This window comes from Rhodamnia argentea, chromosome 5, assembly GCF_020921035.1.
Source record: "Rhodamnia argentea isolate NSW1041297 chromosome 5, ASM2092103v1, whole genome shotgun sequence".
Classification (NCBI taxonomy): domain Eukaryota; kingdom Viridiplantae; phylum Streptophyta; class Magnoliopsida; order Myrtales; family Myrtaceae; genus Rhodamnia; species Rhodamnia argentea.
In genome coordinates, this window is record NC_063154.1 from 15,156,410 (window position 1) to 15,170,511 (window position 14,102).

The 14,102-nt window shown below is 39.2% G+C and overlaps 1 protein-coding gene across 1 annotated transcript; it reads right to left on the reverse strand.

Moving 5' to 3' along the window:
- Positions 1–696: 696 nt before the first annotated feature.
- LOC115730531 lies at positions 697–12,910 on the reverse strand. The gene is made up of 7 exons (XM_048279640.1): positions 10,043–12,910; positions 5,534–5,665; positions 5,156–5,371; positions 3,988–4,473; positions 3,179–3,895; positions 1,879–2,364; positions 697–843 (listed from the first exon to the last, which is right to left on the reverse strand). Exons 1-7 carry the CDS (start codon positions 12,908–12,910, stop codon positions 697–699), a joined length of 5,052 nt encoding a protein of 1,683 aa, XP_048135597.1.
- Positions 12,911–14,102: the final 1,192 nt, after the last annotated feature.

Here is a 14,102-nt window from a genome sequence, read left to right on the forward strand (position 1 = left end):
GCGAGCCAGTATCGATCGAGCGACACTAAGGAGAGAGATGCAATGGAGAAAGGAAAACCTAAAAGACTTGGGGGTTGAGATCGTGGCGGAGGAGGCGATGGAGCAACTCGTATCCGCAAACAGAGCCGTCCCGAGTTGCCGCGGCCTCCTCTGTAGCTTGTCCGTTCTGCATCGTCTCCATGGGCGAGCTGGAGAGGCGTGCGTTGGTTGAATTTGAAGAGAGAGAGAGAGGGTGTGTGTGTGCTTTAAGAACATGAACATGAACATGAAGAAATTCAGAACTTATGATGCAGAAGCAAAGAGAAAAACCAAAGGATGAGAATGGTTGCATTAATTGGGCCTTACTTATTCCATGCTCGTTTGGTTGTTTATGCCGAAAACCTTTGTATGGCTGCATTGAGATCGCCCTCCGACTCCCATTCCCACCAGTTCCATGGGAACGGCCCGTACTGGTGTCTGAACAGTGACGCATAACGTAGTGTTGGTGTGCATAGCTTACCCTTAGAAAAGATATTCATTTTGGGGCACTCTTCCACTTCAATCCACGACAAGGATGGAAACCTCAAGACGCAACTTGTGGTGGAGGAGAAGCATTCTAGGCTTGGCAGATTTTGGAGTCTCAAAATTCCGAGTTTCCCAAACGAAATCACTTTTCCTTCTCCGTTTTCATCGTTTGCCACTACTTCTTTCATTCTTTCACATCCTATTACCGTCATCTCGGTTAGATGCACCAAACTTGCGATCGTTGAAGCTGTCCCTAGATGTACCAATCCGGAGGAATTCATCACCACTAGCTCCGTCAAATTCTGAGAGGATATCTTGGCTGGAAATAATGTTGTCAAACTAGGACATTCCCGAACCTCAAGTTTGTCAATACTCCGAAGAATTTTGGACACTAAACGGTCTTTCCTCCATACATGCTTTATGTTGTGTAGCTTGCTTAACTTGAGTTCTCTTAAATGTTCAAGCACCAAACTTTTTCCCTCATCAACAAGCCCTTCATCAGGGAATAATTCTTCAAAAGCACTACAAAAGAACTCAAGGCTTTGTAGGTTCCAAAATCTCTGTAAGAGGGATATGGGAGGAAAGGTGGCATTTTCATCATGAAAACATGCCAATGTTAGGGCTTTTGGCTTGCCAAAGATGTCCTCAGAAAATTTTCCATTCTGTATCATCTGCATATCCTTATCAACCAATGAAAGTCTCTCTAAAGTGAAAATGCCCTGCAAAATTGCCAATACAATGAGAGAAGTAAATTCAACACGGTTTAGCAATAAATCATGTGTTGTAAAATGCAATTCTAAGTCACGGGATGCACTCATAGTCTTACTAAAACAAACGGGATTCTTGCGTTGTCTAAAAACTATAAGTAAGGGAGCTGCGAGTTTTCCTTAGTATGCAGTGGACATGGAACATAACGGGGTGAATTAAAGAATAAAGAAGAATACGGTGAATTAGAGTTCCAATGCTTTTATTTCTGAAATGAAATTAGAGTATGCTTTTTAAAGATTGTACAAAATAAAATAAAAAAGAAGAAAAGTTCAATGGTGAGAAACGTGAGAACAATGGAGAGGACCATGTGTCAAGTTCTCATTGACCTTCCCAAGTACATTATATTTAATTAGATTAGTTAAGGAATATCTTATGTTCTAAAAAAAATCTGCAATTATTTTGTAATTTTAGATAATGGAATATCTCATAAGTGTCCCCAATCGAAAAGTATACTTATGATATTAGAAATATCTTGTATTATCAACAAACCGATAGGCAAGGGATACCATGTTAGCATCATGATACGATTAATATACAATGAACATAAGATTAGTAAGTGCTTTAAAGAACAAAGTAGAAATCAAGGGAGAAGAGTTGTAGTCATACCTTCTCAAATGAAGAGTGTGTTTCTTGGTTTGAAATGTCTTGATGATCATCGCTCTGAGGCCACTTGTTCATGGTTGCCACCGAAGGAAACATGTTCGGTTTGTCACAATGTGTCACTCGAAATTCCTTCATGAATGGCCAGTTCAAAGTAGGCAAATTGGGGCAGAAACTCTTGAGTTGTGGCATATCATGGAACATCGGAGAGGTTAATTGCGGGAAAAGTACTTGAGCAGTAGTGGAGTGTGGATTGTTATCCCCACTTGCAACTATTTCCTCGATTGCACAAAACTCCACTCGAAGTTTCTTCAATTGGTTTAGACTTGTAGCCACCCAATGCGGAAACAGATTTTCAAGGCTCTTACAATTCTCAACCTTCACTTCCCGTAAATGTTCAAAAGTGAGAGTATCTCGAGGACTATCCATCCATATTTTGCTTAAATTTTCCATATGAGTGAGAAACATCGACTTAAGCTTAGGAAATTGTACCTGCCATATTTGGAAAAATGACACCATAAATTTGATGACATTGAATTATGAACTTACTTTCCTCCCACAAATCACAACATTAGAACTTGTTAGTGACACGATCAAGGAGGGGTTGCTTGATGCTTTCATTTTACGGCCTGTACCACCCGTTAATACTCATGCACAAAAAAGATAGGAGAACATTTCACCGAATTATGATCCAAAGAACGAAATGACGACCTCAAATAACATATGAATACTTTTGCAATTTTCTTAAAAATTTCGCGTGACAAGAAATTTGAAGGCGGGTTTCTCACACTAACGAGGATCCCCGGGAAAACGCAACTAGTCTTTGTGAACAAACAAAACATGTTATGCAAAAATAGATTCAAAAAAAAAAAAAAATCAAACGATTGTATGAGCTGCTATGAATTGTTCACTTAAGAGCCCGTATGGAATTTTCATTTTGGTTGTGAATTACGTTATTGCAACTTGTCCCTACCAAAAAATCGGGTGACTAGTTCCATGCTTCTTTATCTTTGATTTCAGTGATTCGGAAGATTTCAGTTTGTCCAATTTGTGAATGGGTTTAAAATTATGAAGTTTTAGTTGGTGGTGACACCTATCTACAATTTAAGTTTAATCAATTTGTAATGGGTAACCAATTTTTTATCCTTGACTGATGACACCGTGTGGCGTGCTGAGAATTTCGGAGGCAAAAACAAATGAAAGAAAAAAAGCAGATGTCGCATTGCAAATTCCATTGGTGCTTCCATTTGACAAGATGTTTAATTTTAAACATCAAAAGCATTGGATAAAGAAAAACAAGACTGACCTCCGGAGTAAAAAGTGAAGGAGTGCGGTGGTCGATCTCCATCAAAGGTTGCCAAGTTAAACTTCTCATCTTGGGACAGTTTGCGATGGTCAACTCTTCTAAACTAGGGCATTCCAGCCGATGATTCTTCCCCGAGAGAAAACTAGTCATATTGGGCAAACATTCCAGCTTCATCCGATAAAGATACGGGAATGTAATCTTCTCTACTGCGCTTCCTTGCCCTTCTTCCTCTGCGATCACTCCTTCCATTTGACCACACTCCTTTATTTCCATCACCCATAGATTGGCAAAACACCGAGCCATCAATGGAGTGAAAGCATGTCTCAAGTTGCTGCATTTATAAAGGATGAGACTAAATATCATATTGAAGCGCAGCATCCCTTGAAGATGGTTGTTCCATAGTCGCCACAACTTTGGTAGATTGACCAAATCTAGAAATCGTAAACTAGGTAGCACCCGAGTGCTTCGCACGCCCTCCAGCCCTTCAAGATTGAATACTTCTTCTAGCAACTCGCAATCGCACACTTGCAATCTTTGCACTTCGTTTAAAACAGGTATCAATCTGAATGGAATAGCGTTAGTAAATGATGGACATTTATCCACTACGAGTGACTCTAATTGCCAAGAGGGCTTGATGGGAATAAGTTCGCCGTGCCATTTTTCAATTAGCTCAGGAAACTCAGACAGTTGCATAAACTTTACTCCGGCAACCGTAGCCTGTTAGAAAAAGCATCATTAAATGTAAACTTCTAGTTAGCAAAACGCAACAAGACCATCTAATTGAACAGAATTTGATAACCGATGCATACCATTTCTTTAAACATATTTTGGATGGTGATGTTGAGGTTTTCCTCCCAAAACCACGCTTCTGTTGAGACTTGTACTCTCTCCAACTTTGGCGTATTTATTGGTCCCTCGGAGAAGAACTTCATGCTAGGACATCCAGTCACAATGACATCTTCCACGAGTGGAAACATTAAAGCGTATTTACTTGAGCTGAAACATCTCAACCCCATCAACCCATCAAGCTCCATATACTTCAATTGATTGAAAACCACCACAAGCCCCTCCTCACCTCCATCGTCACAAATGACTTCTGTCAACATTTTGCATTTACTTATCCTCAATTTCGTGAGTTCCACCAAATTTCCAGCTATTGTTGGTGTGAACATCTTTGATAACCCATCACAAAATGACACATCTAGAGTCTTGAGATGTTGAAAAAATCTGGAAAATGGTGGTATTGCTTTTAGCTCGTGCCTTGGGCCTTCTTTGGCTTCCACAATGTCGCTTAGCTCTTCTATATCAGAATTGCGTACAACCAGCTCTTGCAAGTTGGTTAAACTCCGAACAAGACAACATGTGGATATGGCAGATTCCTTCGAGAAATGATGAAGCTCGAGAACTCTAACCTTGCAAAAGGACTCTCCATCATGAGAATGCCCATGCCATATCTCCATCCCTCCATATAAATCCAATTTTAACTCTTGCAGATTTGAGAATGCGCCCTGAGAAATTAGTCAAATCAGAATCTAAAACCAGCTTAGTTAAAAGAGTGTTCGTGTAAGTCCTGCATTTTAAGATGTTTGAGTCTCATGCAATTCAACGGAAGGAAATGCACCCCATGCAATAGACATTATCACTGATCTCTTATATTTGACTTGTTGTACTCACGTTTGCACTCAAGTAAATCCCTACATTCCCGTTTGCACTCAATCATAATCACAATGGCACAAATTGCAGAGATTTCTCTCAACAAAAATGTCACATCTTGGGTCGTACCTTTTCTATCAAGAAGAGAGGTTGTTCATGAAGTGGCATCTCATTCTCAGGTTGCGAAGCAAGTATCTCCACTTTGTTACAGCCATCCACCTTCAAGATCTTCAATGCTGGCCAACGTAAAGCATGTGTTCCTGTGTAGATGCACTTCAACTCTGGTAGACGCTTAAGCTTGAGGGAGGCTAACTTAGGGAACACATCCCTAGGATCTAGTCCGTCCTTCTCGATGAGTTCCACAATGCCACCACATTCATCGATCTTCAACTCCTCAAGTTGCGTTAGATCCCTAGCTACTGAGGCTGGAAACAGAGAGGTGAGGCTCTCGCATTCGGAAACGGTAACGGAACGGAGACACTGGAATTTGACTTGACTGTGAAGTTCCTTGTCCCATACACGCTTTAGCTTTGATAATCCCTCTAACTCCAACTTTTCTAACGGGAAACGAGCAATGGGATGTCCATCTAGAGGACTCAATGGCTGCAGTTTGAAAACAACTTCAAGCGAATCACATGATTCTACCTCCAAACTTTCCAAGCTCTTGAGCCGTCCAAGAATGTAAGAAGGAACAATGTTCACAAGCTTGTCGCATCCATAAATGCTGAGTGACTTTAGTTTGCGGAAAGACTCCGTAGCAACTTGATTGTCCCATATTATATCAATACTATTCATACACCAGATGCGTAGTGTCTCCAAGCTAGGAAACGCAACCTGCGGTATCGCTCAAGAAATTAGTGATTATGTTAGTTTGAAAAGTTCATGAATACAAATGGAAGAAGCGGTGGTCCTAACAATCTTGGTCTATCCATTGTGGCCGCATCCTCATCTTGCAAAGGACATACCAAAGCTTTTCTGTTTATGCTTTGACATATTATTTGTCTTTCCACATTTTTTAAGGACAGTTCAAAAGGCAACACGAAATATTTGGAAACAAAAAGGACGATATTCCTCAAATTTGTTTGATTTGTCCGTATTAGCAAATTTCCTTTTTCATTTTACTAAAAGCATTTTCAATGTCTCATTTTGGGCTAGTCTAACTTCAAAATTAGTGTATTATTCCCCATACCGTGTTTGTTAGCCCGTTAGGTTTCTATTAATTTTACTTATTCACTCAAATTAAACACGTGTGATATAAATAATATTACAATTTTTTCAGTATTAATCTTTAATTTCTCCAAAATATACGTGAGAAAGTCAAAGACTTCATTACTTCCGGTTAAAGTCAATATCTGTTATTTTTATTCAATATTATGTCACTCTAAAAAAATTGAAAAGTCATCCTAAAACGAAACAATGAAAAAAAGGATTGCTTGGGTCAAAACGAACAAATCTTATTTATATCATTTTACACTTGAAAATTGATTGAATTTTCCTTTTAAGATTCATTGCTTTGTCACCGTGTTGGATGATCCAATAGTTAGATAAAAATTGTAGTTCATACTGGAGATGTCTATAATCTACCTCATGAGGTGAAAGATTTCTATCATATTAACAAGAGGGTAGCATGTTCTGTTTTTCGTCACTCGAGTAATGCTATTTGCATTTACAACGAAATTCATCCATCCATCGAGTTTCAAAATACCCAAAAGTAATTGTGCACGCCGTCGGAACTAGTGGAATTCTATAATAACAACAAACATAAGAATTGAAAGGCTGGCAATTTATAATATGAATTAACATGTTTGCAAATGATTATCCGAGAAATCCGAAAATGACACGATTTGATACGAACTTAATATACATAAATTTTATAGCAAAATTAACAAAAACATAGTGTTCTCCAACGAACATCGCTATATCACAAAATCTTTTACTATATAGTCACCAAGAGTGACTTTAACCACATAATTTGAGAGTTGACAATTGTGCTCATTGAAGATTAATTATCCAACTTTTGTATGAATAGTGACTCTACTTTATATTCTTCATTTCAATTCAAAATCACAATTTGAAGAGTAACACTACTTTGGCTTATCCAGCTTTTATGGTGCGGTGATTATGTGGAACGCAATCAATTTTAACCAAAGTGGGCTTTAGCGATCATGCTTCGTCTCCAATATAACTATTTGTTAGTTTTATTTATTTAGCTGGCCGGCATAACAATTATCTATATTCATATATCATCTTTTACTATCTCTTAATAATTTGATGTGATTGATCCAACTCTTATTGATTTGAATTTAAACTTCCCAATTATTTGTAACGCTATATGGCAACTTGAAATGCACAGCATGTAAACTCGTGAAGTGCTATGCACAGAAAATTGACGCAATCATTGGATTTTTTGTTATATTTAAGATTTTGACGTAGCGTTTGTTATGTACCTCTTGATTGAAGAGAGTAGTGTAGCATGATTTGAGACGATCCTCACTCCAAGCTTCTCGTGAACCTGTCATCGATTTTTAATTAGATGAAAGGAATTAATGCCATCTTTTGCATTGCAGGGATGAATTAATCTAAGAAGATTTTTAATGATTAAACCAGGAAAAAAAAATCAATCTTACACTTTCTGCGAGAGAAGCACGTCAAACTTTCCAAACCTGCAACGCATAAATTGGTTAACATCGAGAATACTAGAGTTTCTGATGTTTCTATTCTCGACCCTTCATCCTCTATAACAATTGCCTCCATCTTGTTGCAATATAGTACGTTTAGTTCTCTCAATTGTGGGAGAGATTGAACCATAGATGGGAAAAACAGAAACCCGAGGTTGTTACAGTCAGACACCTCTAATTGCTTTAATTCATGGAATCTCACAATTCCACAAGGATTCTTGTTCCATATGCACCTTAAGCTTGGTAATCCTCTTATGTAGATGTAGTGTAGCTCAGAAAGAGTCTCAATATTTGCACCGTGACCTAGTCCGTCGAGGTCAAAAATTTCTTGCATCGCAACGCACTCTTGTACCGTTAAAGTGTGTAGCTTGCGTAGTTTTACTAGTGAGCTGGAGTTGATGACCTTTGAGAGAGATTTGCATGAAGAGACCTCAAGAGATTGGAGACTGCTCAGCCCCAATGGAGATTCATCGGTCCATATGTTTTCCAGATTGGGAAGTCCAACCATTGTCAAGGACTCCAAGGATGGGATTGAAACCTGACGGATAGACCCATCAGCATACGTGCTATAGCAGGTTATTACAAATTGTTGCGGAAGAAAATTTACGGACTTTAGGATGATTTTTACATTTACAAAAAGCTATGATAAAAAAAGGCTAATTTAAAAATCAGAAAAGGTATTTTACGACCCCAAAAACAACTAATGAACTTCATTTTTACAATAAATTCGTGGATGGTATTACAATTGGATATTGTTTGCAATTTATTAACAATAAGGGAAACTACAGTCATCAAGAAATAGTATTCATTCAGTTTGCTAATGACTACGAAGATTAGTGATCCTTAGAGCAAAAGGAAGTACATTCAAGGTAAATTCTTTCCCATAAGGTAAACCACTCCCTCTTAGGTTATGTTACTACTTTGATGTTACATTGCTCATTTTGTCGGATGATTGCCAAAAAGCACTGCACCATCTCACAATGCACATTACTACCACGAGAAAATTATATAGAAACTGTAGAATCACCGTGGTTATGAAAGACATAGGCAACTTACAAACAAAGGACAACATCTCATGGAGTGATCAACAAGGCAAGTTTCAATCACGAGAACTAAATTATTATGCTATAATTCCTTAATTACAGAAAGGTATGTCTAATTTACTACCTACCTAAGGAAACTTAGCAATCTTGAAAAGTAATTTAGTACTTCATAAGGGAAATTACTCTCATAAAAGTTTAGTTACTAGAAGTAACTTCCTTTTGACGCCTTCGCCATCCACCTAAGCCCGCTTGGGCTTTGCCGGACCCAATCAATTTATGCGTGAAATATTGTAATTTATATAATAAGAATAAACCTACGATGGGGCTAATTTTCTTTCATACTTGATAAATTTATAATGGCAACTTAAATTTCTCTCCATGTAAGCTCATGTTTAATAACTTTTGAAACTAATATATTGCACGAGCCTTGAACTCCACTATCAACTTCAATGATAATTGTCACTGTTTATCCTTAGTTTACTTACTTCTATTACTAACAATAACCAATTTAACAGCTTACCTACTACACTAAAAAATTGTTAAACAATTAACTACAATTTCCATCTATTTGTCACATGTGATTTTTTACAATGAGTTGAAAATTTCCAATATAAATAAAGAAAAATGAGGAAAAAAAGGCAATGATCTTGAAAGAGATTAAGACAAAAAATAATAATAAGATGGTTGACTTCGTAAAAAGGGCTTTGAAATATATCCCGAGCATATGAAACGATCAAAGAAATTTCATTGTGCATATGGCCTCCCTAGTCAGCTATTTACTTTCAATATGCCCTAATTTATATAACCACATTTTCGAAGTAAGTGTTTACCGATTTAAATCTTCATGGGGGATCTCGTGAACTTTTTTCCTTAAAGTCACTCAGTAATGCCTTCGACTACGAGATATTGGCACAAGTTGAAGATGTATGTTCTCTTTTTTTTTTTTCAATTAGAAGTTGAAGATTTATGTTTGTTATGCCCAAAGTGCTTACATATACTTATATCTGTTATATGCTTTGCAAGTATGAACATGCATGTAATTGTGTGTGTTTATACTTGTAGGGCTTATGTAATGACTAAGTGCTTATTGAAACACACGATAGGGAAAAGACGTGCATCATATCAATTAGATTAGCATCGTTGCTACTATTTGAAAACCCAATCCCCTTGCCCATTCTTCGTATTGATTTTTACCTAAGCCATCTAGATATCATATTTTTTCTTGCCGCATGCAATCCGCAAATGACTAGTCCTATCACAATCTAAATTTACATGGATTTCATTCTCTTTGCCACAGTTCTACGCAATGAAGAGTAACAGAAGATTGCTTTACGCAATTACAGAGAAGGCATGATTAGGATAATATAACTAGGCAGAAAATGAACCGAAAAAGAAGAAGAAGAAAGAATAAGGACAATAATCTATGTCACATTTAATTAGCAAATGAACAAAAGATCATCAAATAACATATTGTTTTGATAGAAAGTTACCTGTTGCCCATTGAAGAATGCAACTTGAGTGCCAACATGGTCGTTTGATGTACAACTTGAAGGGGCCATCCCTGCGGTGCAAAAGTTCTTCATATTTGGCAGATCACACAAGTTCAAGACATGCAAATTCCGCAACTCAAGTTTTCCACAATCATCCACTTCTACAATCTCTCGCATTAAGTGGCAGTTGACAACTTGGATCTCTTCAAGCTGTGGAAGTTCTCTCAATAATGAAAGAGGAAACAAAACTTCCATCTTGTCGCAGTTTTCAACTCGTACTACCTTTAATGCACTGAAGGAATTGGAGGAGATGTGGTTGTTGCATATCTTTTCCAAGTTGATGAGGTTATGGAAAAGTAATAACTCCAACATCCGAAACTCTGTATGTGATGGTAATTGGAGGACGTGATGGACGGAAGGACTATTCTCGACCTGTAGGTGCTTTAATTTCGGAAAGCCTTTCTGCGATAACGCGCAAATACTTTGCTCAATTCCATTTAATCCGTCTAAAAAGAGACCGTCAGTTTTGCCTAATAAAGTCTGTATGCATCCTTTCCGAAGAATATCGCTCATTGGATCCAATCGAAGCTCCAATGTGCTCGACAACTCCAATGTGCTCGACACATTGTGACTCTGCCAACGTGGCACATCACCTATCCGGATTTGGTACTTGGTTAGTTTCTCGACGTTTAGATCCTGCGGGAGCACACTCGGATCGAGAATGGACACATGCAAAGTGCAGAGATTCTTCAAGTTATTCAACTCAATAAGACCGGCATTAGTGGGTGGAGTTTGCTCCACGGCATTCCAACGATCAAAACTATTCTCCATATACAGCTCCTCCAATTTCATCAAGCTCCCAAGCACACCCGGTTCAATTATCTCAAGTTTTGAGCAATGGTTTAAGTCTAACAACCGCAGCTCCACCAATTGTCCAATTTCTTTTGGCAATTGTTGAATTTTCGAGTTGGCAAAGCTGAGAACACATAGCCGTTTTAGCTCGCTGATCATGGCTACATCCTCTAACGAACAATCATTTAGGCACAGAGTGTGTAAGTTCTCCAAGAATTGGAATGGCGAAGGTGAACGAGTGAGCCGCACCCGAGAAAGATGTAAGACCATGAGTTTTCTCATAGAGTTGAAACATGAGCTTGGGACCTTAAGAGATCCATTGTTTGTGAACAACAAAAAGATCCGCATTTCAGGGCAATCTAACTCTTCAGGAAGCTCCTCCATGTCGACGTAGGGAAAGCATAACGATGTGCAACTTTTGAGCTTGTCCTTCGGCAACTCTATCACTGACTTATCATGATTTTTCAACACCAGAAGAGGGTCATCTCTTGAAGCTACCGAGGCAACGAATCCACGAACCAAGTCGTGTATCTTGAAAACATCAGCATCTTTCTCGTCTGCTAACAAAAAGGAAGAGGCTTTCAGGGTTTGGATCAGTGAGCTCAACCTGTCTCTCACTTCTTCCATGCTGCTATCTTCTCGAAATAACCTCGAACCCACGCTATACCTCACCAAGTTTTCAAGAGAGGGCTTAGAGACACCATAAACAACACATAGGCGTAACAATGACTTCACCTCCTTGCCATCCTCCCCTTTGAAACGACTATAGCTCAACTGCAACATCTCGTTTATCCTCTCACTGAGTCCTCTGTTTGTAGACATCTCGATTTGTCTCAAAACATCCTTCCATTCGCGAAAATCCGCGTCTCTAAAAACATTCGCCATTGCAATAATTAGGAAAGGCAAACCTGCACATTTGTTGAGTGCTTCATCCACCAAGGATTTGAATGGATCGTGATGAACTTTGTCGCCCACCGTCCTCTCAAACAGTCTTTTTGCCTCTTCCTCCTTCAGCGCATCGAGGAGGAAGTCCCTGTCGCAGCCCATATCCCTACTCAAAACATCTTGGAATCTTGAAGTCAACAGCAACTTGCATCCTATGACTTTGTTGTCGTGTCCGCAAGGAATGCCCACTGATTTCAAGTCAAGCCTTTTCCACAGGTTGTCCAGTATTATGAGCACCTTCTTCTTCTTCTTCTTCCCCTCATCATTTTCTTGTTTCGTCCTCTCCTCATCTTCTAGCCTCTCACGCAGAAGCTTCGCTCGCAAGCTGACATTCTCTTCCTTCTTTATGTCACTAAGGCCCAACCCGTACGCGATCTCTTCTTGAATCCTCTTGATGTCTGGATTTTCCGACACGTCGGCCTTAGCGACCAGATCGAACGACCTCTCTTCCCTTATTCTTCTTTCAACCTCTTCCAAAAGGGTGGACTTGCCGGTCCCGCCCATCCCATGAACCCCAACCACGCTGTTGCGGTTATCAGCAAGAGCGGCCATGATTTCACGTTGGATCGAAGCTCTGGATTCGAAGACGCCATCGTCCTTGGCAGAAGGAGCGGAGGCCGCAGTGACATTCCCCGGAGCAGGATCAATGAAGGAGATGTCCCTGAATTCACTGCATTCTCGAGCGAGTCGCTGAAGGAGCTCGATCTTATCCTTGGCCTTCCTGCTGAACTGATAGCGACAATTGGGGTCGGGAAGAGTCCCGTAGCAGCAACTCTTACTCGCTTTTTCAAACTCTTCCAACAGCTCTCCCGCCTCCTTCAAGGCCTTCTCAACCTTTGCCTGCCACCCCGTGACATGACTGTAGACATTCCGGCAATTGTTTCTAGCCACTTCGACGGCATTGTGGACCATCTCAGCCTCGTACGCAAGCTTCCCAACTTCCTTCTGAAGGTCCTGGGCGTAGCTCTTGGAGGAGATCACGTATCCGAATTGGCGCTTGACAGGAACAACTACCCGCTTCAAGATATCCCATGCAAAAGATGCAACAGGAAGGGCAGGATCGATTGACATTTTGCTTTGATTTTTTCTTTTCGAGAAAGAAAGAGCGATAAAACGGGGAGACAGTGAAGAAGAATAAGAAGGATGGTTTGGCCGAGGAGAAGAAAGAGCGAAACAGAGCAAGAATGATTGAGAGAAGAAGAGGGGAATAAGATTTGAGCGCAGAAAAGGATGACGAATCAACGGGTGAGCTTCAGTTCTGGAGATCCAACGATTTAAAATGAAAGAAAGACCGCAGCGGGTCCCATCTGTCAAGCCACCAACGTGGACTTGCAAACCATATGTCAAACGTCGCCGTGAGTGCGATAATTTTCAAATCACAGCTGAAGGGCCAAACTGTTTTAGGAACATTCATTCAAGAATCTCAGAAATTCAACATGGCATGGCACTTGTTATTTCAAAATCTTATGGCGCTCAAATAATCTTTGAAAAAGTTATATACCAGTCATGATTCTCAAGTGAGCATCATATATAAATCATGACACTTAATGATCCAAAAAAGAATATAGTACTTAAGTGATTGCCGTATAAAAATTATGATATTTGTATCTCCCATTTGATTATTTCTCTCCTTGGCCGATCACCAGCATCAATGTCTAAGTCTCTTTCCTTTCCTCCACTGTTAAGTGGTCATGTACTAATATCTAATTAATGTTGACTGTTAGGTGACAATATGTCTTGACTTTTCATTTATCATATTCCGAACTTTTAGAGGTTTATTAACAGAAAGAACCTCAAATTAATCCTTTAAGTGGAAAAAAAAAACTCAGTTCATAAGGAAATATTGAAGTTGTTTAATTATTTTGCCAACCATAAGTGTTAGATTAGAATATGTGAAATTACTCCTTAACCTGTATATCCACTATGACCATTCGAAAAGGTTATGCCTAATTTTTAAAAACAATGTTATGACTAATTAAAGTCATCAGGGACGTTCACTTTGTAATTAAGTTGATAAGGACTTTTTGCATAGTAACTACCTAATATATGGAGAATAAGTGCACATACTAGAAAAAAAAAATTACCACATGAAGTTAGCATTCTCCTAAAGTACGCAATTGTTTTCGCTACAATCTAGGGCCATGGGTGTGGAGGTTAAGCCAATGAAATATCCTGCAAAATCGGTTAAGCTTCGGCCCCTGGGTAGGTGACTCTAACCCAAAACAGCTTGTACGCAATTTGTGGGATTCACATGAACGATTCC

Excerpts from the sequence above, each read along its gene's own strand:
- LOC115730531 (XM_048279640.1), bottom strand. The coding sequence starts at position 12,910 with ATGTCAATCGATCCTGCCCTTCCTGTTGCATCTTTTGCATGGGATATC. Across the intron at positions 5,372-5,533 it reads TTTATGGATGCGACAAGCTT|GGATTATCAAAGCTAAAGCG; the intron begins GTGAACATTGTT and ends TTGGAGTTAGAG. Across the intron at positions 3,896-3,987 it reads AAAATATGTTTAAAGAAATG|GCTACGGTTGCCGGAGTAAA; the intron begins GTATGCATCGGT and ends TTTTTCTAACAG.